The following is a 24,498-nucleotide window of genomic DNA, read 5'->3' on the forward strand; positions in this document are numbered from 1 at the left end:
GGAAAATATTTGTAGACAATAGACAGAGAGCTAGGTCAAGGCACACAAAGTCATACAAAGTGAAAGAAAATAGTACAAAATGTTAAAAATTAATGTGTTCACTCTTCCCCAAATGACAAGATATAACCACCAGTCAGAGAACAAATCTATACTAAAATTTAGGAATACCTTCCAACTAAGTAATAAAACTTTTCAGCACCTGAACTGTTTTTTTAATAGTTCTGGTTTCGCATTTGTCATGATACAGCATACTGCCTTACGCAGAGAATGGCTGTAGATGACCTTCAAGGCATTTTATAATTAAAATTGGTTAAACCAGGTTAACCTATTTGCTTTGTCCCTGTCTGTAGACACTGGACTCAAAAGTATAAAGATAGTGTAGTGGAAAGACAATTAACCAAAAGTGGAAAGACAATTAACCAAAAGACTTCTCGGTCTTTGGGGATACTAATAGGAAGGTTTTTCTTATGGTCAATTATTTTATTTTATAGGTTTATATACCTTTCCAATTGCTCCCATTTCAAATGCTTGCATATCCCATCCTTATAGCAAGGTTAAAAATGTACATAACAGTTAAAATTCCACTTCTTCACCAAGGACAACAGAATTCAGTTAAACATAAATACCATAAACCACAGAGGGGAATGTATGTAAGAGCTAGGATCATACAACTCTCAGGGGACAAAGTTCCAAAGAAAGAGGGCACTGATTAAAAACACTGATTTCTGAGGTTTCTGCTAACAACATTCTTTGATTTGACTGCAGGAACAATTTAAGGAAAGTTATCCTGAAGATACCTACCGTAGGTCTTTAGCCATAAAGATTTAAATGTTTGCAATTATTCTTCTTTTTTGTTTTCTTGTAAACAATTAAGCAATCCTCTGCTGTTTTTGAATTTTTCTCACAAGGAGTAGGGAACAAATTATAACAAATTCAATTTTACTTTTAAATGCTGCCAGTATTGTTCTTTTCATTGTTTAACTTTCTTTATAATTTTCCTCCTCACAAGTGGTACTGGCTGTTTCATTTTTGACCAAGAAAGTATTTTCAGTTCATGAAATTGAAAACAAAAACAATGGCATTCATTAACACATTGTTTATTTTAATACATAAAATTTCAGTTGGAATATTGAAGAGATTGGAATTAATACATTCATTTTTAATACATAAAATCTCTAATGGAATATCCCAATGTCATTTGTACAGTGCTAGCTTATAGCAATATATGAAAGTAGGATATAGATTAAGATATAAAAATAATTTTTAAAACTTTGAAGCATCTTCACTAGGATTTTCATCTCAATTGCAAGATTCCAAATGAATTTCTAAATTTATTTCTTTAATTTATATGACTGACCATGTCATATAAATGACTGAAAAACTAACAATTAAAACAGAATAAAAAACAATAAAATAATTAAAGCCCTAAGCAACATAAATAGCATAAAGTAGCAGCAGAGAACAGTCATAACATCCCACACTCCAAATAACCACAAAATGGGCTCATCTGTACTATTAGAGCCCCAGGCTTGATGGCAAAACCAGATTTTTAATGTCTTGCAAAAGGCCAGCAGGGCTGGGTCAAGTCTGATCTCGGAGGGAGGGGGGGGGGTTGATGTTCCAATTAGTCCAATCTATGCTTAAATGTCTCGGTATAAGAAATCAGCTTTGCTCTTTTTATTAGGTAGCTTTTCTGAATGTTCAGCAAAGTCTACTTCTCTGCAGGTTACATCTTGCTCACTGAAGCAACCTAACTCCTACTCTGCTTGCTGAAGCAACAAAGAACAGTGATTTTCCTTTTTTTTTTTTTTATGTGGCAGTCCTTCACATGAGGATATTTACAGGAACTTTCAGGCTTCTTTCTTCTTATTTTCTCCAAGCAAGTATACCCAGATTTTTCAATTGCTCCTCCTGGACTTCCTTACTATCCTTGTCACTCACCTTAGGATCATAGGCATCCAATACAAACTTTAATTAAAAAAGAAGATGCAAACCTTGGCCTTATATACATATACATCAGCACTGAGTGCAAGTACTTAAATCATGGGAAGGGAGTGTTGTGATATGGCTACTTTTGAACCCAACCAAGAACACCTATGCTTACGATACACTCTAGTTCAGCATTTCCAACCTGGGTGCCCTCCAGACCTGTAGATTTCAGTTCCCATAATTCCCCAAGCCAGCATAATCTTTGCTGAGAATTCTGGAAATTGAAGTGACTTATGACCAATCCTCTCACTTGGTCATCCAAGTAGCATCCCCACAGGCACGTGATCAGAATTTGGAAATTTGGCAACTAGCAAACATTTGATAGTTGCAGCATCTCAGGATAGCTATTTACACCCTTCCCAGTCAGCTTCCCACAAGCAAAGTCAATGGGGGAAGCTGGATACACTTAATGACCACATGTTTTACTTAAAACTGCAGTGATTCAATTAACAATTGACAAAAAGATCATAAAATCAAGAGTGACTCTTGCATAGCAACAAATTCTGGTCCCTGTTGTGGTCTAAGTCAAGGACTATCTGTACTGACATGGTTATAGCCATCATGATGACTTTTTTTTTAACATCTCTTCCTGCAGAGATCATTGTCTGAGATATTGTTGGAAATACCAGTTTCACATTAGGTTAGCTTTCCTTCCTTTCCATTCTTTTTTCTTTCTTTCTTTTTTGAAAATAAAATTAAATAGGTCAGTGAGTGTTGATCATCACAGAACATATTGAAAGGGATATTATATTGGGATGCATAATTTAGAAAAGTATGTAATTCTACAAATCCAACAAAGTAAGTCTGAAGTAATTAGTACATATATTAATTATAGTTGTTCCACTAAAATATAAAGATCAGGCAGTGTAGGAAAAATTACAGAAACATGATTATTAACTAGATTTTATAGTAGCTTGCTTTCTTTGTTTCACATTTACAGGAAAATTGTCTTATTTGTATTGCAGAATGGTCTTGCTATGGAATACAAGTAAACATCCTTGAGCTTTGAGATCAGAAATCAGAAGCAGGAAGCCAGATATTCCTACATACAATTTAAATAGTTGTATCTCCTTTAGAGCATAGCCTGTGGTAGCACCCTGTAAAATTTGGGTAATCTTGAAATCCTAAGTAGCATTGAATCATTGGTAGCATTGGTTAGTACTTTGATGGGAGACCACCAAAGATCTCAAAATTATAAGCTGGACTAGGAAGTTGAAAAAAAATCTTGGAACAAGTCAAAGGCAAATAGTTTTTCTAATGTTATTGAGAAAATAACACAGATGTCTCCTTATAATCACTAAGGAGCAGATTGATTTGAGAAAGAATGTACTTTTCATTATCTTCAGAAGCGGCTGGGAAAAACACTACAAAATTCCAAGACTACTAGAGGCAGAGCTCTATATGTGATCTCAAATGGGAAAGTTCAGAAATCGTCTCTTCTCTGACTAACAGTTCTAATCTTGCATGCCTTAGTCTTCCAACCACACTCATAATCTGGACTGAGACTATTCCACGCACAATAGATTTCCTTCCTTGGCTTCTCATGATGAAAGGTTTGAAAAAGCTGATCTCTGGGAAGAAATGCTACAGACTTCTAAATTTGTAAAGGAACTCCCAGCATCACTGGTGTATTCTGGATAGGAGGAGCTCGAGATGATATTTTTCAATCTCTGAAGTGCAATAATTAACAGCAAAAGAAGGAATGCCAAGAGGCTAAGGAAGATTGAAACATAAACATAGACGTTTGACATGCGATTGGAAGGTAAGTCCATGGATGTTGAGAGAGAGGTGGGGTATAGCTCCAAAAAAGTTCCGTTTTCAATATTTGCTATTAATCCCGATGTGGAGTTGAGTTCTGACATTTTAAAAAAAATATTATTAATATGTGTTATTGACCACACAATGGAAAAGACTTAATAGTCAAAAAGAATTTTCTGTAAAACTTGTGGCATTTTGAGCCATTTTAGTAGTGATTAAATCCTTATAGCAGATTTTAACAGCATGTTATGTCTTGGTGCTGTAAAGAGATAAAAATTGGAGACAATGAAGCAATAGCATTTAAATATTAATTTCTATTGACAGTTTCATTCAATATTATATTGAAATGATATATTGTTATATATTTTATATAAATGATAAATTCTATTTCTTGTATATTAAAATGAAAAAACAGACATGGATATTTTGAATACATATTTTATATTTACAACCATGGAAATAATATAGTACATAATAAAGACTGGGAAACTGAGCTGTGCATTCTGCTGTATATCTTGCAATTAACCTACAAAAATTAATTTCTATAATGCTATTAGTACTGGTAATTTTTTGTTAAATATAAATATAGAACTACAAATCAATTAGAACATTTCTTTGAATTTTCTGAGATATTTAAGGATTGTTTTGATCAATTAAATGGTAATTCAATGCACAGGTTTATGATTTCTAACTCCATTTGGAAACTACCTTATTTATTCTTGTTTCAAGCATGATTTTGCTCTTCAAATCTTTGTCTACAACTCTAATCATCATTATTAGAAGGATAGAAACATCATCTCAGGTTGAGAGATACTTAAAGGAAAAATAAATGCATACAGAAACAGAGAGACCCACTGACCACCATGATTAACAAGGTCTTATCAAATTAATATCACTCAGAAAACAGAAAATAACTTTGAATGTCTTTTGCTCTGGTATAACCCCAAGTAAGAACTGTTTTTTTTCTTTCTTTCCAGAGTTGTTTTCATGAAGATAATCTGCATGGAAATAGATGGCTGATCTATAAACATTAAATACAGTATAGAATGTTTTGCTTTTATGTAGAGCAGTGGTTCTCAACCTTTTTACTGCCGTGACCCCCAACCGGTCGTAAGTCGAGGACTACTCAACCGGTCATAAGTCGAGGACTACTCAACTGGTGCAGCACCGTTTGCAGAATGGGACTTTTGGCAGGCTCAGCAGGGCAGAGACAGCCTGGACAATTCCTATTGGCTTTTGAAAGCCAATAGAATTAGACTCTATTCAAGAGAGTCTATTCTATTGGCTTTCAAAAGCCAATAGAATAAAAGGGAGTAGCACAGCTAAGGAAAAGGGGAAAAAAATGGTGGACTGCGTTGTTTGGCGACCCCCGTGAAATGGTCGTTCGACCCCAAATGGGGTCCCGACCCACAGGTTGAGAACCATTGATGTAGAGGGTGTTTTAATCCTCTAAGTGTAAACATTTTAATTTAAGCAAAGGTTTCATATGTAACTGGTTTCTTGCTGCTAAAGCTGGTGAAATGTTGGCTTTCTTTGTGGTTTTTTATAGTTAGGTTTGGGTTGGATTTTTCATAATGCTTTTCATTGTGTTTTTAATTACATTCTCTTTGGTTTCTTTAAGTACCCTGTCCTGGTTTTTAAAAAGCATGTAATGCTTAACAAGAAGTGATAATATTACGCCAAACTTTCATTGGCTATTTTTCATTGAAACTTTGCAGTCAGAGAGGCAAGAAAACATTCACTTGAAAACCCTAATTTTCATTGTTTCATGTTTTGGGACTTGAGAAAATTATAGCTAGTGTAATCTTCTGCTCTTATAAAATAATTTACAATTGGTCCTCACTTAGCAATTGTTTGAACTTACAATAGTGACCAGTCCTCATATTTATGTCAGTTGCAGTGTCCCGTGGTCATGTAATCACCATTTGTGATCTTTGCCAGCTTCCCACAAACAAAATCAGTGGGGAAGTTGGCAGAAAAGTTGCAAATGGCAACTACATCATTGCTTAATGACAGCATGGGATTCCCTTAACATTGGCAAATAGGAACAAAATTTATGTGGTAAAGTGACACAATCACATGACAGCATGTTTTATGACTATGTAACTTAGTAACAGAAATTCTGGTCCAATAGTATCATTAACAAAGGACCACCTGTCCTGCTTCTAAGGGAAAAGAGAAAATATACTGCAAATAACCTTATTTTCCACACCAAGTGTGCAAAACAATAGAATAGTAAGATACAAAGTAGAGAAGTATTGCTGGAGGCAATGCAAAAGACCATTTAAGCATGGTATGGATACACTTTGGGAGCAAATGTGACATACCACTCCATGATTATTCTGCCACTCTAAAATGCTGTTCCTAGTGCTAGGTAAAATTATTTGTATTCACCCAGGCCTGTTAATATGTTTACGTGTTTATTTTAAGTATGCATATTTGCCTAGGAACTTTTTAATTTCTTTGGCTGCTTTTATTGTTTATTCGATAGTATTATTTTATTTAGTGTATTAACATTATTCAGACCAAAGCAATATTTGATTTTACTGTACTGTAAGTTGAAAGATCTATGCCTATTTAATACTGGAGAAACAAAACTGAAAGAAGAATATGATCTCTTTATAAATACCAGAAAGGATGTAAACACAAAAGAAAATTAAGACTTCAGAGTATAATATAGGGAATGATTTATTCTACAGATTGCAGCTGAATGTTAGAAAAACTTTCCTAATAGCAAACAGTTTGAGCTGCAATTTAAAGGTAGTTGACCATCTAAGACAGGGCTTTTCAACCTTTTCACCCATCATACCACTTTTAGGATATGGCAACATTCAAGTATCACCAGTCGCCTAGCAAGGTGTCAAAAACTTGATGACCAAAAAAAAAAAAAGGAAAAAAAGAAAAAAGTGATAAAGTACGGGTAGTCCTTGACTTACAACAGTTCGCTTAGTGACTGCTTGAAATTACAATGGCACTGGAAAAAGTGCCCCCCCAAGCCACAGCCGAGCAAGACAGCGCCCAGAGGCACTCTGCCTCCTCTCCAAGGTTTTCATTGTTGGGAGCATTTCTGTTGAGGATTGGCAGCGGGGGTGGGGTGGGGGTGTTTGGTTTTTATTCCCCCCATCTGCTGGATGGTTGCAGCAGATTTTGGTCACTTCACATGACCCTGGGACACTGTGACCGTCATAAATATGAATCAGTTGCTATGCATCTGAATGTAAATCACAAGACCCTGGAGATGCTGCAACATTCCAGCTGATCGGCGCTTCTTCTGGGCTCAGCAGAAGTGTCAGGATCAGTGCTGCTTTCCAGCTGATTGGTGCTTCTTCAGGGCTCAGCAGAAGCACCAGGATCAGCGCTGAGCTCCAGCTGGAGCCTGGTGCTGATCCTGGCACTTCTACTGAGCCCTGACAGCCCCAAAGAAGTGCTGATCAGCTGGAAAGTGGCATTGATCCTGGCACTTCCACTGAGCCCTGACAGCCCTGCAGCTCCAGCCATCTTTCGCTCAGGCTTGTGCGGTGCTGCCACCGGTTCAGCTCATTCCCCTCCCCCGCTACCACTTTTCTAGGATGGTTGCGTACCACCTGCCAGGTGCCAATGTACCACAGGTGGTACCCATACCACTGTTTGAAAAGCCCTGATCTAAGACAGCAGGCATGGGAAACACTGCATTTGGAACATAAGTAAGGATATGGTATCACTGACTTACCATATGAAATTCTGGATTGGTTGGAGCATGCTTCTGTATCTGTTACTGTTTGTTTATCCAATTTTCCGATCAGCAAACAAAGTAATACAATAGTTCTCCTTGTGTTGTACTAGTTGATACTACTTCACATCTACTTGGTAATGTTTTGCTTTATTTTGCTTTCTCTTTGCAATAACACAGGAGGCTAACTAAAACATTTACATTCAACTATCCTTTGAATTACATATATTTGAATACCTATATATTAAGGCATAATTGAGCAAATATATTCAAAGAATGCAGGTGAAACTGAACTAATTTAATATAGCTAAAGAGGATGAGTAGCTATTAAGAGTTAGATATGACCTAGAGATGAGAATCTGAAATAGGTTTCTGATGGGATCATGTCACTTTTCTACAACTGTAATAAATTGCATATTCATTCAGATAACCTTATCTGCACAGTGACATAAATTCTCTTACATTTTCAGTCTCTATCTGCATAATTTAATTCTCTCTATTTATCCTCCTGTTTCTATGGAAACACAATTTACAACTTATTGATTTGAAAATCTCTGCACAAATTGTGTACTGAAATATACTGTACTTCAGTACACAATTTGTGGACAAGCTTTGCAAATCAGTAAGTTGTAACTTGTGTTTAGGACTTTCCCTAGAAAATAAGTTCTTAGTGCCATTTGTTATACCATCAAGTGTTGCTCTATCACCTTCCAATCAGGATCAGACTAAAATCTGATGAATCTAGTAGAGAATTCTGTCAGTATTTCTTACATCTACAAAAGTATTCTAACACTTTTCATTCTTTCTTCTAATTGTTAAAACTGCTTAATTGCATTTTGGAGCAAATCTGCATTAATATCAAGTAACTTTGGTCCTCCAGGATAAGCTTTTTTTTAAAACAAATTAAGTAATGAATCTAGGAACACTCCAAGCTGTACGATCTTACATTGTAATAGATAGCTCTAGCAATCCCAGTGGTGGTATTTCCTCTAAGCAGAATTGCATGTGCCAATTCAATGTTCAATCTAAGTTTTAGTAGATCCCAAATTATATAGTCCACCTTTAAATAGTTAATAGCAGAACAGATTTTCCAATGAGGTGGTGGGATCTATTTCATTGGTTACGTTTAAGAAAAATCTAGCCAGACATCTGTTCTGGCATACAATCAAGAACTGAACATTAGTCTAAATGATTCCTTACAATCCCTGGTTTTACAACTACATGAAATAAAATTCCTCATTTTCTTTCTAACTTAATAAATTCAGAAAGGAACAGTGGCTATTTGAGTTTTACATAAATTTTTAACTTCTCTATTTAAGAAGTGCCAGTGGCCTGATAGACATTTGCAAAATTTGCACAACAGCTACTATAAATTTTTAATTAACTTTGGGAATTTAGCAACACAGATGAAGAGAGTCTCTGTGTGAGTTTTGAACAATGTATATATTTATCCTTTTAGCAATTTTAAAGTATTCAGTAAACAAAAGGTATAAATTCATGAATTTTTAATGAAAATTAGGGACATCTTCTGATTTTACTGTAATGAGAACAAAAAGCAATATTCACAATGAAGGAAAATTGATATTAGATATGAAGCACATACTCCAAAGCTCCTTAATTGTGGATACCCATTAAGATATGAGAGGCAATTTTTCATGTTACATTGAAGCCTAAATGTCACTAATGTCAATAATGTAAACATTATTATATCTTTACTGCAGAGTGCAAATCTCATTACTCCCAGGCAGTAAACAAGTTATCTGAGAATGATATGTTGAGTAAGGCAAGAGATTTAACAGGTTTATAGGACTGGAAATTCTGTTGAAAAATCTAAGGCATATCCTGGAATGAGAGTTAGAGATACAATGGATATAGACCAGTATTTTTCAACTTGGCAATTTTAAGATGTGTGGTTCCTATGCTGACTTGGGAAATCTGGGACCTTAAATTTGCCAAGGTTAAGAAACACTGGTATAGGCATATCTTATATGAAATGACTATATTTGAGTGCAGGGAAGATCAACTCATAAATCAGCCTATAGATTTTTCTCCTAAATTTTCTCCCGAATCTCTGTAAACTGCAGTGTTTTATGCTGTAAATATATTTAGAATCAGGTACACCAAATAACAATTCTCGGGGGCTGGATTCAAATCCCTCATTATATTACTTTTATCCTTTTTCTCTTGGAATCACTTACCCCTAAAATTGGGCCAAATGTAATAAAGACAAATATCTGATGTAACAAGAGCTACTGCATAATACATCATTCATATAGAACTCACTGGATAATTGCATTTATTAGTGCAGAGTACCATTCCAAACAATTAAAGATAATGGAACTCAACTATGCTCTCTATTTTAGAACTGGGAACTGATGATACTTTCAAGTTTAATTATGGAAGCCTCACATCATATAACAGAAAGCTACAATTCACCATGCACACAATATACACACAATCTACTACCCCAGATGCTTCAAATCATTTTTCAACCCACTTCCAGTTTTCACTTCATTGTTTCTATTTTCAAACAATGAAATTCACTAAGAATGAATGTGCATCATTTTCACTATATGAAACTAATATAAATTCTTCCCTTTTTCTTCTTTTCTTTTTCATGCCCTATAAGTCTCTTTAACAAATTCTTTTCACATGCTACACTACATTTAAATATTTGTTTCCAACACTGCAAGCAGCATGGCAGTTCTCAATCACAGCTGAGCTAACAATTGCCTAAATGATTACATGAGCTGCAATACAAAAAGAAAAAAGAAAAACCAAGCAGTAACATACTTGGGATAAAAAATCTGTTCATTCACTCTAGTTAAATGAAATGTATAAAACTCTTTTAAAAGAAGATTATAAAAAGCAGTTGGATAATGTTGGAGAAGCAAACCAAGTCAAAGTTACCAAGAATACCTACAATTCATCAAAGGTTAGATAAATTACCTTATATCTACACAAACTTTTTGGCATATTTACATATTATGCAGAAAGATGGGCATTTTATCAAACCATAGAAATGTTCAGTTTCTGTTATAATACAGGACAATGTTTTCTAAGAGCCTTGAAATTTAGAGGTTTACCTATTATATATCTATGTATACCTATAATTATGTATCTATATAGCTCCAGCTAGCATATAACTCACTAGCATACTTCCTGGTGAATCCTGAATCCACAAACTTTGAGGGAAAGTTTATCAAACATCCTAAAGCAACGTGTATTAATCCAGCTTCTAATTAAAGGATTAGCAGCACACTGCTTACCATACTTACTTTATTGTTTGATTCTCTTAGCCATCATTTCCTTGCATCTTTTTTTCCTTCTATAAAAATGTAAGTTCCATCTGCCCATAGTAATAATAATAATAATAAAGTTGGAAGGGACTTTGGAGGTCATCGAGTCCAACCCCCTGCTCAAGTAGGAAACCCTGCACCATTTCTATCATGGCTGTCCTGTCTCTAAAACTTCCAGTGTTGGAGCATTCACTGCTTCTGGAGGCAGGTTGCTCCACTGGTTAATTGTTCTAACTGTCAGGAAGTTTCTCCTTAGTTCTAGGTTGCTTCTCTCCTTGATTAGTTTCCATCCGTTGCTTCTTGTCCTGCCTTCAGGAGAATAGCTTGACTCCCTCTTCTTTGTGGCAGCCCCTGAGATATTGGAAGACTGCTATCATGTTCCCCCTCGTCCTTCTCTTCATTAAACTAGACATACCCAATGCCAGCAACCGTTCCTTATATGTTTTAGCCTCCAGTCCCCTAATCATCTTTGTTGCTCTTCTCTGTACTCAGAGTCTCAACATCTTTTTTACATCATGGTGACCAAAACTGGTGGCAATATTCCAAGTTTGGCCTTACCAAGGCATTGTAAAGTGGTATTAACACTTCACGTGCTCTTGATTCTATCCCTCTGTTAATGCAGCCTAGCACTGTGTTGGCTTTTTTGGCAGTTACTATTGAGCAAGGTACCACCTATACTATACCTGTACATTTGGTTTTTCTTGCCTAAATGTAGAACTTTACTTTTTTCACCATTGAATTTCATTTTGTTAGATAGCGCCCAGTATTCAAGTCTGTCCAGGTCCTCCTGTATCTTAAGCCTGTCTTCTGGAGTGTTGGCTATTCCTGCCAGCTTGGTGTCATCTGCAAATTTCATGAGTTCCCCATCTATCCCATCGTCCAAATCGTTGATGAAGATGTTGAAGAGCACTGGGCCCAGAACAGAGCCCTGGAGCACCCTACTACACACTTCCCTGCATGTAGATGCAGTTCCATTGAGGACCATACACTGAGTACGGCTGGTCAGCCAGCTATGAATCCATCTTGTGGTGATGCTGTCTAACCCACATTTTTCTATCTTATCGAGTAGTAGGTTGTGATCTACTTTATCAAATGCCTTACTGAAATCCAAGTAAATTATATCCACAGCATTCCTCTGATCCACTAATTTTGTTGCTTGCTCTATATTGTTGGGTCAAAATATGGACTATTTCTCCAAGCAGCTTCACTATATATAGTTCCTTCATTTTCCAAAAACTGCAGTTATCTGCCTATCCGTGGAGTCATTTGTGTTCTCTGAGCTTGGTTATTTGCTTGTAGACATTTTATTATCTGGCTAGGTAACATGAGAGCACCAATGGCACCACAGTTCAACCCTGAAGTACATATATTCTGTTTTATCGGAATCTATTAAGCAGAGGTTATGCTGATGGAAACAGACATGGGGGTTATTTAAACTGTTCATTACAGTTTTAGAAAAGCTATAAATGGTTTATTGCTAACCAGAAACCGTTTTATAGTTATGTTACTTTTTAATATTTTGAGACATGTTAATATTAGGTTGAATTCAGATTTAGAATTTAGAATCTTAACTCCTTAAATTAGAAAGTTAACATACACTCTCTTTGGAGTTGATCTTGGCTCCTGGTGACTTCATTAACATGTCTTGTAGTTCTCTTGGTAACAATAAAGTGACTTGACATTTTCTTTTTGATTTTCTTTCATACCCAATCTAATCTTAGCTTGAGGTTTTCTGGTTGCCTCTTACTTAAGCATTAACCAGGTCCAACTCTTATTAGCTTATTGAGAATGGCCAAGGACAATTAGATGTCATTTAGCTCAGTTTGATTCCTGGTAATTTATATGGATGGTTTAAACTGCACTGGACCAACCCTCCACTGATTTCAATTGGTTTCTTTCAAATAATTAAATCTAAATCTAGTATATTAAATTAATCATGGTATTTTAAATATTACTGAGTGTCCTAAGTAGGTACAAAATGGTTTAAGTTTAAAAATGCCCACATTATTCTTAATAAAACAATTTGTGTTGGTAATTTCTAACTATCCAATATGGCATTACTTTCCCATACCTAATGTAGCAATAAGCAACATATTCAAAACACAAAATAAGCGCATGATAAAAATAAAACATTGTATAATATTGAGATTAGAAAAAAATTATACTTTTTATTATAAAATCTCCACAATACTTTAGCATGTTAGCCATTTTGAAATCATCAAAGTCAAAAGAGATTATGATAAAATTTGTGTTGCTCCTTGTAATACAGCTGTTGTTCTCTGCAGTACTGTGGCAGGTAAATCCACTAGCAAGATAATGCTATGCTGAAAAGAGGTCCTATCAAAATATGTTTAACGTCTACAGTTAGTCATTAACAACCATTCATTTAGTGACCATTTAAAGTTATGACAGAACTGAAAAAAGTGACTTACAACCACTTACTTAGTCCTGGCACTTATAACTGTTGCAACCTCTCTGAGGTTATGTGATTGTGATTTGTGCATTTATGATGGTCACAGCATCCTGCGGTCACATGATCACCATTTGCAACTTTCCAAAGCAGCTTCTGGCAAGTCACTAGGGAAGCCGGCAGGAAAGGTTGCAAGTAACAGTCTTGTGAGGTCTCCTGAATGGCCACAGTGATTTTCTTAAACAAACGTGGCAAAAAAAGATCATGAAATTGGGTGCTCACTTAACAACTGGAAGCCAACAATACTTAACAACTTAACTTAAATCTCTTAAGAACCACCCACTTAATGACAAATTAATGGTGGTTGTAAGTCAAGGACTCTGGAATAAAGAAGAGAAGTCAATCCCTTTGGACCAGCAACACAAGAATGCATTTTATTTGGGAGTTTGTTGTTGTTGTTAATTGCGAAATCGTGTCCGACCCATCGCGACCCCATGGACAACGTTCCTCCAGGTCTTCCTGTCCTCTACCATCTTCTGGAGTCCATTTAAATTCACACCTACTGCTTCAGTGACTCCATCCAGCCATCTCATTCTCTGTCGTCCCCTTCTTCTATTGCCCTCAATCTTTCCCAGCATTAGGCTCTTCTCCAGTGAATCCTTCCTTCTCATTAGGTGGCCAAAGTACTTGAGTTTCAACTTCAGGATCTGGCCTTCTAAAGAGCAGTCGGGGTTGATCTCTTCTAGGACTGACCGGTTTGAACGCCTTGCAGTCCAAGGGACTCGCAGGAGTCTTCTCCAGCACCATAGTTCAAAGGCCTCAATTCTTTTGCGCTCAGCCTTTCTTATGGTCCAACTTTCACAGCCATACATTGCAACTGGGAAAACCATGGCCTGGACTATACGCACTTTTGTTGGCAGGGTGATGTCTCTGCTTTTTAGAATGCTGTCTAAATTTGCCATAGCTTTCCTCCCCAGGAGCAAGCGTCTTTTAATTTCTTGGCTGCAGTCCCCATCTGAGGTGATCTTGGAGCCCAGAAAAATAAAATCTGTCACTACCTCCATTTCTTCCCCATCTATTTGCCAGGAATTGAGAGGGCCGGATGCCATGATTTTGGTTTTCTTAATGTTGAGTTTCAAGCCAACTTTTGCACTCTCCTTCTTCACCCGCATCAAGAGGCTCTTTAGTTCCTCTTCACTTTCTGCCATTAGAGTGGTATCATCTGCATATCTTAGGTTGTTGATATTTCTCCCGGCAATCTTAATTCCAACTTTTGATTCATCTAGCCCTGCCTTTCTCATGATGTGCTCTGCATATAAGTTAAATAGGCAGGGCGACAGTATACAGCCTTGCCGGACTCCTTTTCCAATTTTGAACCAATCAGTGGTTCCGTGTTCGGTTCTCACTGTTGCTTCTTGACCCGCATATAGGTTTCTCAAGAGACAAATGAGATGGTCTGGTACTCCCATCTCTTTAAGAACTTGCCACAATTTGTTGTGATCCACACAATCAAAGGCTTTTGCATAGTCAATGAAGCAGAAGTAGATGTTTTTCTGGAACTCCCTAGCTTTCTCCATGATCCAGCGTATGTTGGCAATTTGATCTCTAGTTCCTCTGCCTCTTCGAAATCCTGCCTGTACTTCTGGTAGTTCTCGATCCACATACTGCTGGAGTCTAGCTTGTAGGATTTTAAGCATAACTTTACTAGCATGTGAAATGAGTGCAATGGTGCGATAGTTTGAACATTCTTTGGCATTGCCTTTCTTTGGAATTGGAATGTAAACTGACCTTTTCCAATCCTGTGGCCACTGTTGAGTTTTCCAAATTTGCTGGCAAATTGAGTGTAGCACTTTTACTGCATCGTCTTTTAAGATTTTGAATAGCTCAGCTGGAATACTGTCACCTCCACTAGCTTTGTTGTTGCTCAGATTTTCTAAGGCCCATTTCACTTCACATTCTAGGATGTCTGGTTCGAGGTCAATGACCATCTCATTGTGGTTATCTGGGATGTTAAGCTCATTCTTGTATAGTTCTTCTGTGTAGTTTTGCCATCTCTTCTTAATCTCTTCTGCCTCTGTTAAGTCTCTGCCATTTTGGTCCTTTATCATGCCCATCTTTGCATGAAACGTTCCCTTCATATCTCCAATTTTCTTGAAGAGATCTCTGGTTCTCCCTATTCTGTTGTTTTCTTCTATTTCTTTGCACTGTTCATTTAAGAAGGCATTCTTATCTCTTCTAGCTATTCTCTGGAATTCTGCATTCAATTGGGTGTATCTTTCTCTTTCTCCTTTGCCTTTCGCTTCCCTTCTTTCCTCAGCTATTTGCAAAGCTTCCTCAGACAGCCATTTTGCTTTCTTGCATTTCTTTTTCTTTGGGATGGTTTTAGTTGCTACCTCTTGTACAATGTTGCAAACTTCCATCCATAGTTCTTCAGGCACTCTGTCTATCAGATCCAGTTCCTTAAATCTATTTGTCACCTCTACTGTATATTCATCAGGAATATGATTTAGTTCATACCTGAGTGGCCTAGTGCTTTTCCCTACTTTTTTCAATTTAAGCCTAAATTTTGCAACGAGAAGCTCATGATCTGAGCCACAGTCAGCTCCTGGTCTTGTTTTTACTGACTGTATAGAGCTTCTCCATCTTTGGCTGCAGAGCACATAGTCAATCTGATTTCTATGTTGACCGTCTGGTGATGTCCATGTGTAGAGCCGTCTCTTGGGTTGTTGGAAAAGAGTGTTTGTTATGACCATCGTATTCTCTTGACAAAATTCTATCAGCCTGTGCCCTGCTTCATTTTGTACTCCAAGGCCAAACTTGCCTGTTATTCCGGTTATCTTTTGGCTTCCTACCTTAGCATTCCAATCCCCCATGATGATAAGGACATCATTTTTTGGTGTTAATTCTATAAGGTGCTGTAGGGCTTCATAGAACCGGTCAATTTCATCCTCTTCAGCACCAGTGGTTGGGGCATAGATTTGGACTACTGTGATATTGAATGGTTTGCCTTGGATTCGAATTGAGATCATTCTGTCATTTTGAGGATTGTATCCCAGTATTGCTTTTCCTATTCTTTTATTGACTATGAAGGCTACTCCATTTCTTCTGAGGGATTCTTGCCCACAGTAGTATACCTGATGGTCATCTGAGTTAAATTCACCCATTCCTGTCCATTTTAGTTCGCTGATTCCTAAGATGTCGATGTTCAGTCTTGTCATCTCTTTTTTGACTACGTCTAGCTTGCCTTGATTCATGGATCTTACATTCCAGGTTCCTATGGAGAAAAAATCTTTACAGCATCGGACTTTCCTTTCACCACCAGATATATCCACAGCTGAGCGTCCTTTCGGCTTTGGCCCAGTCGCTTCATTCTTTCTGGCGCTACTAGTACTAGCCCTCTGCTCTTCCCCAGTAGCATATTGGACACCTTCCGACCTGAGGGGCTCATCTTCCAGCGTCATATCTTTTTTCCTTTTAGTACTGTCCATGGGGTTTTCATGGCAAAGATACTGGAGTGGTTTGCCATTTCCTTCTCCAGTGGATCACATTTTGTCAGAACTCTCTGCTATAACCTGTCCGTCTTGGGTGGCCCTGCACAGCATAGCTTATAGCTTCATTGAGTTACACAAGCCCCTTCGCCACGACAAGGCAGTAATCCATAAAGGGGATTTGGGAGTTAATACATGTGAAATGGACCTTTGTTGTCCTTTCTAACTCAACGATTCTGTCTTATTGCAAGCATTGAAACTCTGACACACTGACTATTCATACTGGCATGGAGTATTTGTATATAATTTGACACATGGTGAAGCATTCAGATATCATATTCACCTGTGGCACAAAATGTATGATAAATAATTTTGGCACCTTCTTAACAGGGACCATAAATTTTTCTCCCTGCATTGTAAAATGTAGATATTTTGGATTTCTCTGCCAATATATGACATTTAAGGCACTATAAAAATATTAAGGACAACTAATGCAACTAATAATTCAATAATGTAACATTTGAAAAGACATATACAAAGAAAAAATATTTAACTAGCGTAAAATGCACATTTAATTAAGTTGAATGTGTAAATAAAAAATACATGTATTTTAAGAAGGCAGTAAAGAAGATGAAAGCTCTTTTATTGAGTTAAACCATTCTTCCATCTAGTACAGCTCTGATGACACTGAATGCCAGCAGCTCTGCATGATTTCAGAGATGCATTTCTCCAAGCTGTCTGGAGACATCAGAAGTTGAACCTTGGCCTCTGCTGTGCAGCCTAGACACAAATCACAGCTGAAAGCTGAAACTATTGAACAAGCTGAGAAAATGAACTGATTTTCATTGGATGCCAAGAGACAGGCATTTAAAGAAGACATTCCATAGCTGGGATACTACCACAACAACAAGTAGCTTCTCTCCTGCAATAGCATGATATTAATTTGGTAAAAATACCCAGAAAAAGCTTCTAAAGCATTTAATGATTGGGGCCTTCAGAGAAAGAAATTAATCTTATAGTTGTACTTGGAATGTAACCAAAATGTCAAATTAAATGAATATCAGAACATGGATGGCTTAAGAAAAGTATTCCCTGCTCATCTACTTCAGCTTAATAACTTAAGTTGAGATTCTTGGTTCTAGTGACCATCTTTATCTTTAATGATACAGATGGATCAATGATTTCAAATCAACTCCATTATTGGCCAAAATCCCATAATGAGTTCCTTTTCTTATAAAAAGGTTTCTCGATCATCAGATAACAAAAGCAGGCCACCATAAATATCATGTTAACCACCATACTATTTAAATATCTGGAATGCTGAACGTACTATAACTGTAGAGCCCCAAGGGAAAATTGAAATAAGGGGTCTTGGCAGCTTCAAAGACTGGGCCCATCTGTCTCCATTACCTCTCAAGTCTGTTAACTTTTTTTTCCAAATTACTCCTGCTTATAGCCGCCAAGATTGATTCAGGTTTTGTCTCCTGTTTGTCGGGGCCTTTATACCATGCTGAGCCATATATTTCCTTAATTATGTTTCCCTAAAAGAAAACACAATAGCTGGCTTTTTATAATATGTTAATCCCACACCATACAAACATTATGAATTATCATGAAGCATTCATTCAACCATGAAGTGTCTGTGTTCCAGCTCCAATATTCTGATTCCACCTCTAGAAATGTTTTTGGGCCGGCTGTCCACCAGCAACTCAGTGCTGACATTGCCTCTAGTTGTTATACAAACAGCAGCCTGGTGGCTCAATGTTTAAGATACTGGGCTTCTCAGCCTGAAAGCTGGCAAGCCAGGTTTGAGACCTGAGCACCATGCAATGGAGTGAGCTCCTGCCAACCTAGCAGTTCAAAAGCATACAAATGTAAGTAGATAAACAGGTACACTTCAGTGGGAAGGTAATAGTGCTCCGTGATGGTATGCTGGCCACATGACCATAGAAATGTCTTCAGAGAGTGTTGGCTCAATGACCTGGAAATGGAAACAAACACAGCCCCCAAAGACTAGCAGAATAAAATCCACAGGGACTCCTTTACCTTTATACAAATTCCCTTACCATCTTGCTATTAGCTGTTTTTGGAAAACTTTATGAAAATATTTGACAGCTCCTTTGAGAAATGTGTGGCATTTTTGTCATGTTTTTAGTTATTTGCATAGTAACTATGACTGAAAATGTTTACATTAATTATTTGCAAGTTAGCTTAGAATCAGAACAATGTATACTGATGAAAGAATTGGCTTGTATGGAAGCAGTGTTCCTACTAATATCCATTTATCCTACGCCACTTTGTACAATAACAGCCAACAACTGTAAACTGTGTTTATTGCATGCTATTACCTTTTGACCTTTTAAATCTGGAGAAATTATGGCAGACAAATGCTTTGTAGAAAAAGGATAGATGCTTAATTAGACTAATTACAGCTCTTTATCAAGATCTTATTATGAGAACTAACCTAAATGAGGTTTCAATAGACCAAATCAGCTGTGCCAGAATTGCTGGGAAGCTTTGCTTAGCCGCTGTGCAATTCTGCTGAGTATACATAATATACTAAAAGCAGTCTGAGAAATTATTTCTAAAAAACTGGAATATACAGATTTTCCTTATACAGAATGAAAATGTCATGATCTTTTCTGTCACAATGTAAAGACTATAGTGATACATGTTCCATAAATTCTCTTATGGTTGCTAGAAAACAAGACTGCAGTAATGCTTCTGATAGAATGTAATGAAAACATCTTAAATGATATTCCATTTTTTTTAAAAGTCAGGTCTTTTAAATATTTACTTTTCTCTTCCTTTCTGCCAATTTTCTTCCAAAGTAAGTTGGAAATGCCAGTTGGATTAAATTAAGAAGCTTGGAAGTTATATAAATATATTATAGAAGAAAAAGTGAGCAAGTAGCCAAAACAACAATATATACTACTTAATTGGTTCTTTTTCTTTTTTAACATATATTTCTAATGTAGAAACAGAATCATTTGTGATGTGAAGGCCAGAATCATCTAATTTTTGATTGGCTTAAATTGATAAGATTCTAATTTAACAAGTTTTAAGAAAATTAAAATATACTGAGAATATACAAAGGAATACTATATTCATAATACTGATGTATTAAAAAGTATATTTTTCAGTGTAGCAGTAGGCTAATCTCAAATGTTTCCCATTTGATCTTGCAACCTGTTATACATTATAATTATAATAAGCCTGTCAGGTATCCACAACCACTGGAAATCATACCTATATATATCAGTTACAATTTAATTCGTATTTGAGCTTAAAGGACAAATATTGTTTAGTTAGATTGTAAATATTACCTGATATTTTAAATTTGTCAAAATTGCTGATAATAATTACTTACAGAGAATGACAAAATCTGGCCTAAAGACACAAATATCCAAATGCTTTTTATACTTTAAGCAATATCACTTATGTTATGACCTGTGGTCAAAACAATAACCTATTTATATAATGTAATGTAATTTATATAACTCTCTAACATATGATTAGATCAATGTAAAAATACTGAAATAAAACAACTGTTGCATTCCACTGCAACTGTTTTCAGAGTTCACGCTCTCTACTCTATGTAAGTACATGAAACTTATATAAGAAACTTAAATGAATCCGAGGTATCAAAAATATTATTTCAAAATTCATCATATTCTGCTTTCTGAGCTTTTTTTAACTGTCTTAGTGTACTCCTAATTACATGACTGAAAATAAAAACAAACACTTTATTTTAACATTGATCTTTGTGCTTTTATTTCAGACTATTAAAAACAATGGTTACTTTAAGAGAAATTCACACATCTATATTCAATACTGGATAACTGCTGGATCATGCTGTGGCACTGATGATGCTCATGTTTGAAACAACCTTCACAAATCGAGAGCAACAGAATTCATTTATGAATCGCCTAACAAAATCTCCAGCAGTTAAATATAAGGCAGCTCACGCTGCTGCCAAATGAAGTTTTTCTAATCTAATTTTACACATATCTGCTTTAAAATAGGTGCAGCTAAGTGTAATGATGCTGAATCCTAGATAAGAGATTGCAGGATTTCAGTATAAGGGCTGTACATTCTAATACCGTTTTTATAGAAGAAATAGACATTTGTACCTAGATGAGCATAGGATGCTACTGCAAATGTTACATATCTCTTTCAACACATGAGAGGAAACAACAGACTCCCAAAAGTAAACACTTCACCCAGCACTCAGCTTTAAAAAAAAAAAGCATGCTAATTAATGAAGAGTGGCTTCAGAGAAACCAAGACAGACCAGTTCTTAACTGCATACTGAGTTTTGAAATGAAACTGCTATGGTATTAACAGATATACTGCCGAATCTGATTAGCCACTGCAAGTAATTCATTTGGTGAGAAATTGGTCATGCTGTGGAAAACAATTCTGATGCTTTGGAATTGCTGGTAGATGTGTGTGAGAGACAGATGGAAATGGAGAGTCGTCTCTATTTCCACATCGCTCCCTAACATGTTGTGCATGTTGCAATTGGTACAAAAATCCCTGGCAGAACTCTTTGCCCTCTAGACATCAACCAGAGGGCAAATCGTATGGCTGCTGTCCCTGGAGCTTAGCGTTTTTGGACTCAGATGCTGTCCTGAACCAGAGAGAGGGTAACATCAAAATGACAACCTGGATTAATATGCTGGATGGCTTTTGCAGGTGTGTGGGAAAATGGGCAATAGCGGGATTTCAAATCCCATTAAATATAACAAAGTCAATACTCTCCACGTTGCTTTTATATATAAAAAAAACCCAGGGAAAAGAAAAGAAAGAGGATGAAAACAAAAACGAAATAATTCATTTTCCATTAAAAGCTGCACTCCTCTTCACACCCAATTAGGTATCAACTCCCTCTCTGAACATTCCGGAAGATTTTAAATTTTTTTGCGAAGTAAGTATTAAATAGCATCCAAGGGCTTCTCGGATATATTTCCTATCCCGCTTGCACTTAAGAATAAGTTCGAAGGAAGAAATCGGCCCCAAGAAATCGGCGAATTCTATCAGGGTCCCGCGCTGGGTGGAGAAATGCTGCGGAATTGCTAGTCGGCTTTCTCGGCCACCGCGGGAGGCGACGGCGATTGAGAAAAAAATGCTGTCGGAGGTCATTCGTTCCGAAGACCTACCACCACCACCTCCCAGCCCACCCTGCAACGCCTGTTTAGGCGAAGGGGAAAAGAAGGGACCGCTCCCCACTGACCTGACCGCAGGGATCCTCTCGCGCTTCCTTCAAGGCAGGGCGCCGTCCAGTACGGAGCTCGCCTCCCGGAGAGCCACCAACATGCTCCACGAGCAGAAGCTGCCAAAGCCGGCGGGGCGGGTCAGAGCGACGAGCCTTTCCCTGGGTGGGGCGATACCGCCGCTTCCATCCAATCAGCAGCCTGCGCCAGCCTTGACTAGCTCGGGAACGGCGAGACCGAACCCAGAGCTGCGGGGCGGCGATTGCTTTGCTTCGCACGATTCGTTAGGCTCCGCATAGGAATGTGACCTGGAGACTTGGTTAGTGGTCAGCTTTGCACTGGGTGGGGCTTTGAACTCCGGCTTACCCAATCAGCCCAGTCGAATGCAAATAATTGCATGCTGCCCCCGACCTCCAACTTGTAGAAAATCCTTCCAGCGATTGTTGATGAACTCAAAATATTCCTGGAGAACGACGACGAGACTTTGGTCCTAGAAACGCACTTTTTTCATCCTAGACCTGAAGTTAACAGAAACGGGGGGGGGGAGCTAGCAAGAAAATGTAAGATTTCAAATCTAATAATAATAATAATAATTTTAATAATTTAATGAAGACCAACACCAGCTGAAGAACTGGCAGCTGTGATTACACATTGTTGGGTATATTATCATTTATAGGTAACTCATTTTATCTAAGGAGAGAACTCCAGAAATTGGGATCCCCATTGAAAAGGCATTGATAATGGTACCTGCTGATTTTGGTGAATCTTCAGGATATGATTTCTTGTTTAGCAAGCAATTGTGTTGTGTGAACCTGTTTTGTATATAATAAATCATGATAAAGCAAGCTTTGGTTTATCATTGTGTGTGAATTTATATATGATGTAAAATAGATATAATATACAGATTCATTTTCACTTTCACCTTTGGATTCTAGATGTGAAAGATGAGATAATAGTATGTCAGTGGTAATTCAGTCTGATACTGTCAAGAGTGCAATCAAATCCAGAACTTTAAAAAAGATAGTGTAATTTTTTTTAAAAAATGCAGGAAAGGACAATGAAGATAATGGGGGGGGAGGAAATATTACACCCAACAGCAGAGAGATTTGTAGATCAGAACAGAAGCAAGGGCTTGACTCGAACTTTGAATGAAAAGAAAAGACACTCCCATGGGGAAAGTGAATGGCGTCAGCTAAGTGGTATCCACCAGATGTAGAATATTTTAGTTTGGGGAGAGCTATACTAAATATTGGTACACTGAGCTTAAGTGTGACACCCTATTGAATCTTGATGGCAATGGGTTCAAAACAGACCCCTACCCCACTTTCTAACTTCTTTATACAATGTGTCATTAGCTTATAGATTTCCTGTCACAAGATATGTCAGAATTATCACTAGTTTACCATTTTAAATGCAGATTAGAAATAAATCAAAGAAGGGTTGAAGGAGAATATTTGTGACTTGGGGTTGAAATGAAGCATCCTTGATGCTCATTGCAGATGTTTCATTACCCAAACATCATCAGTGCTAGTGCTAAAGTACAGGTTATGTTTGTTTGTTTTATGCACCGCTACACTCATAGTACAGCGGTTCTCAACCTATGGGTCGCGACCCCATTTGGGGTCGATCGACCATTTTACGGGAGTCGCCAAACAATGCGATCCGCCATTTTCCCCTCTCAGGGGGTGGCGCAGCGCATGGGGGCGCCGCCGCGCATGCACGCCGCACCATGCATGCGCGGCACGTTCGTGTGACGGGGGTCGCCGTCACACAAACGTTGAGAAACGCTGCTCATAGTAGAATATAATAGAGTTTCTGACTAAATATATTAGTATGTATAGTAACAATACATAAATCCTAAATTTAAAATGACATATTAAAAGTACCCATTGCAAATCTTAACCAAAGTCTCTTATGAACAACCCCATAGTAAGAGCTTTTCTAAAGATCAGGAATGATGGCACTGTTTATATTTCCAATAGGAGAGAAACCTTTGCATTCCTACTCAGAATGTGCATGCTGAATGGGTAAGTTTCATTTAAAGTTCATGGTCTGCAAAATCCTGAGTGCCAACGTATATGGATTCTATATGTCAAAACCAACTGCATTGAGAAGCCTATTTATAACCAGTGTAACTCTTGCAGCACTACTGTTATGTGCAAGTACAGTTCTCATCCAACAATAAGAGAGTTGTTGCATTTTGAACCAACTTAGCTTCTAAATAATCTTAAAGACAATCTGAAGTAGAGTGCATTACGCTAATCTAATCAGAAGGTAAAACTAAGCATACATCTGCTTCTTTCAAGCCAGGCAATAAGATTTTCAAAGCAGGCAAAGCATTGACCACCTTCTTGATCCAATAAGAGAAGTAAGGATGCTTTACCACTCTTTTGCCATTGTGTAAATTCAGGCATGAGCTCATACCTGTATTTGGACAAATGTACTTCTAATCTGTCTCCCTGTATCATTTCTGTTTCATTTTCTAGTAAGCCAAAAGAAACCATAGAATCAGAGAACCAAAGAGGCCACTTTCATATTCCAGAGCTGTAGCAGACATTTAGGGGACTGCTTTCTAGATTACTGGGAATGCCCAAGAACCTATTGGAACCTATTGGATCCATGAAGCACA

At 37.3% G+C, this 24,498-nt stretch overlaps 1 protein-coding gene across 1 annotated transcript; it reads right to left on the reverse strand.

The window, feature by feature from the left end:
• Positions 1-451: 451 nt before the first annotated feature.
• Positions 452-22,585, reverse strand: SERTM1 (serine rich and transmembrane domain containing 1). The gene is made up of 2 exons (XM_039327346.1): positions 21,890-22,585; positions 452-4,006 (listed from the first exon to the last, which is right to left on the reverse strand). The coding sequence occupies exon 2, from the start codon at positions 3,849-3,851 to the stop codon at positions 3,531-3,533; it is 321 nt and encodes a 106-aa protein (XP_039183280.1). The 5' UTR covers positions 3,852-4,006; positions 21,890-22,585; the 3' UTR covers positions 452-3,530.
• Between the last annotated feature and the right edge of the window lie 1,913 nt (positions 22,586-24,498).

Source organism: Crotalus tigris, unplaced genomic scaffold (genome assembly GCF_016545835.1).
Source record: "Crotalus tigris isolate CLP2741 ecotype Arizona unplaced genomic scaffold, ASM1654583v1 scf7180000024359.8030256, whole genome shotgun sequence".
Classification (NCBI taxonomy): domain Eukaryota; kingdom Metazoa; phylum Chordata; class Lepidosauria; order Squamata; family Viperidae; genus Crotalus; species Crotalus tigris.

Bases quoted from the DNA above. Each gene is read 5' to 3' on its own strand.
- SERTM1 (XM_039327346.1), bottom strand. From the start codon at position 3,851: ATGTCAGAACTCAACTCCACATCGGGATTAATAGCAAATATTGAAAAC.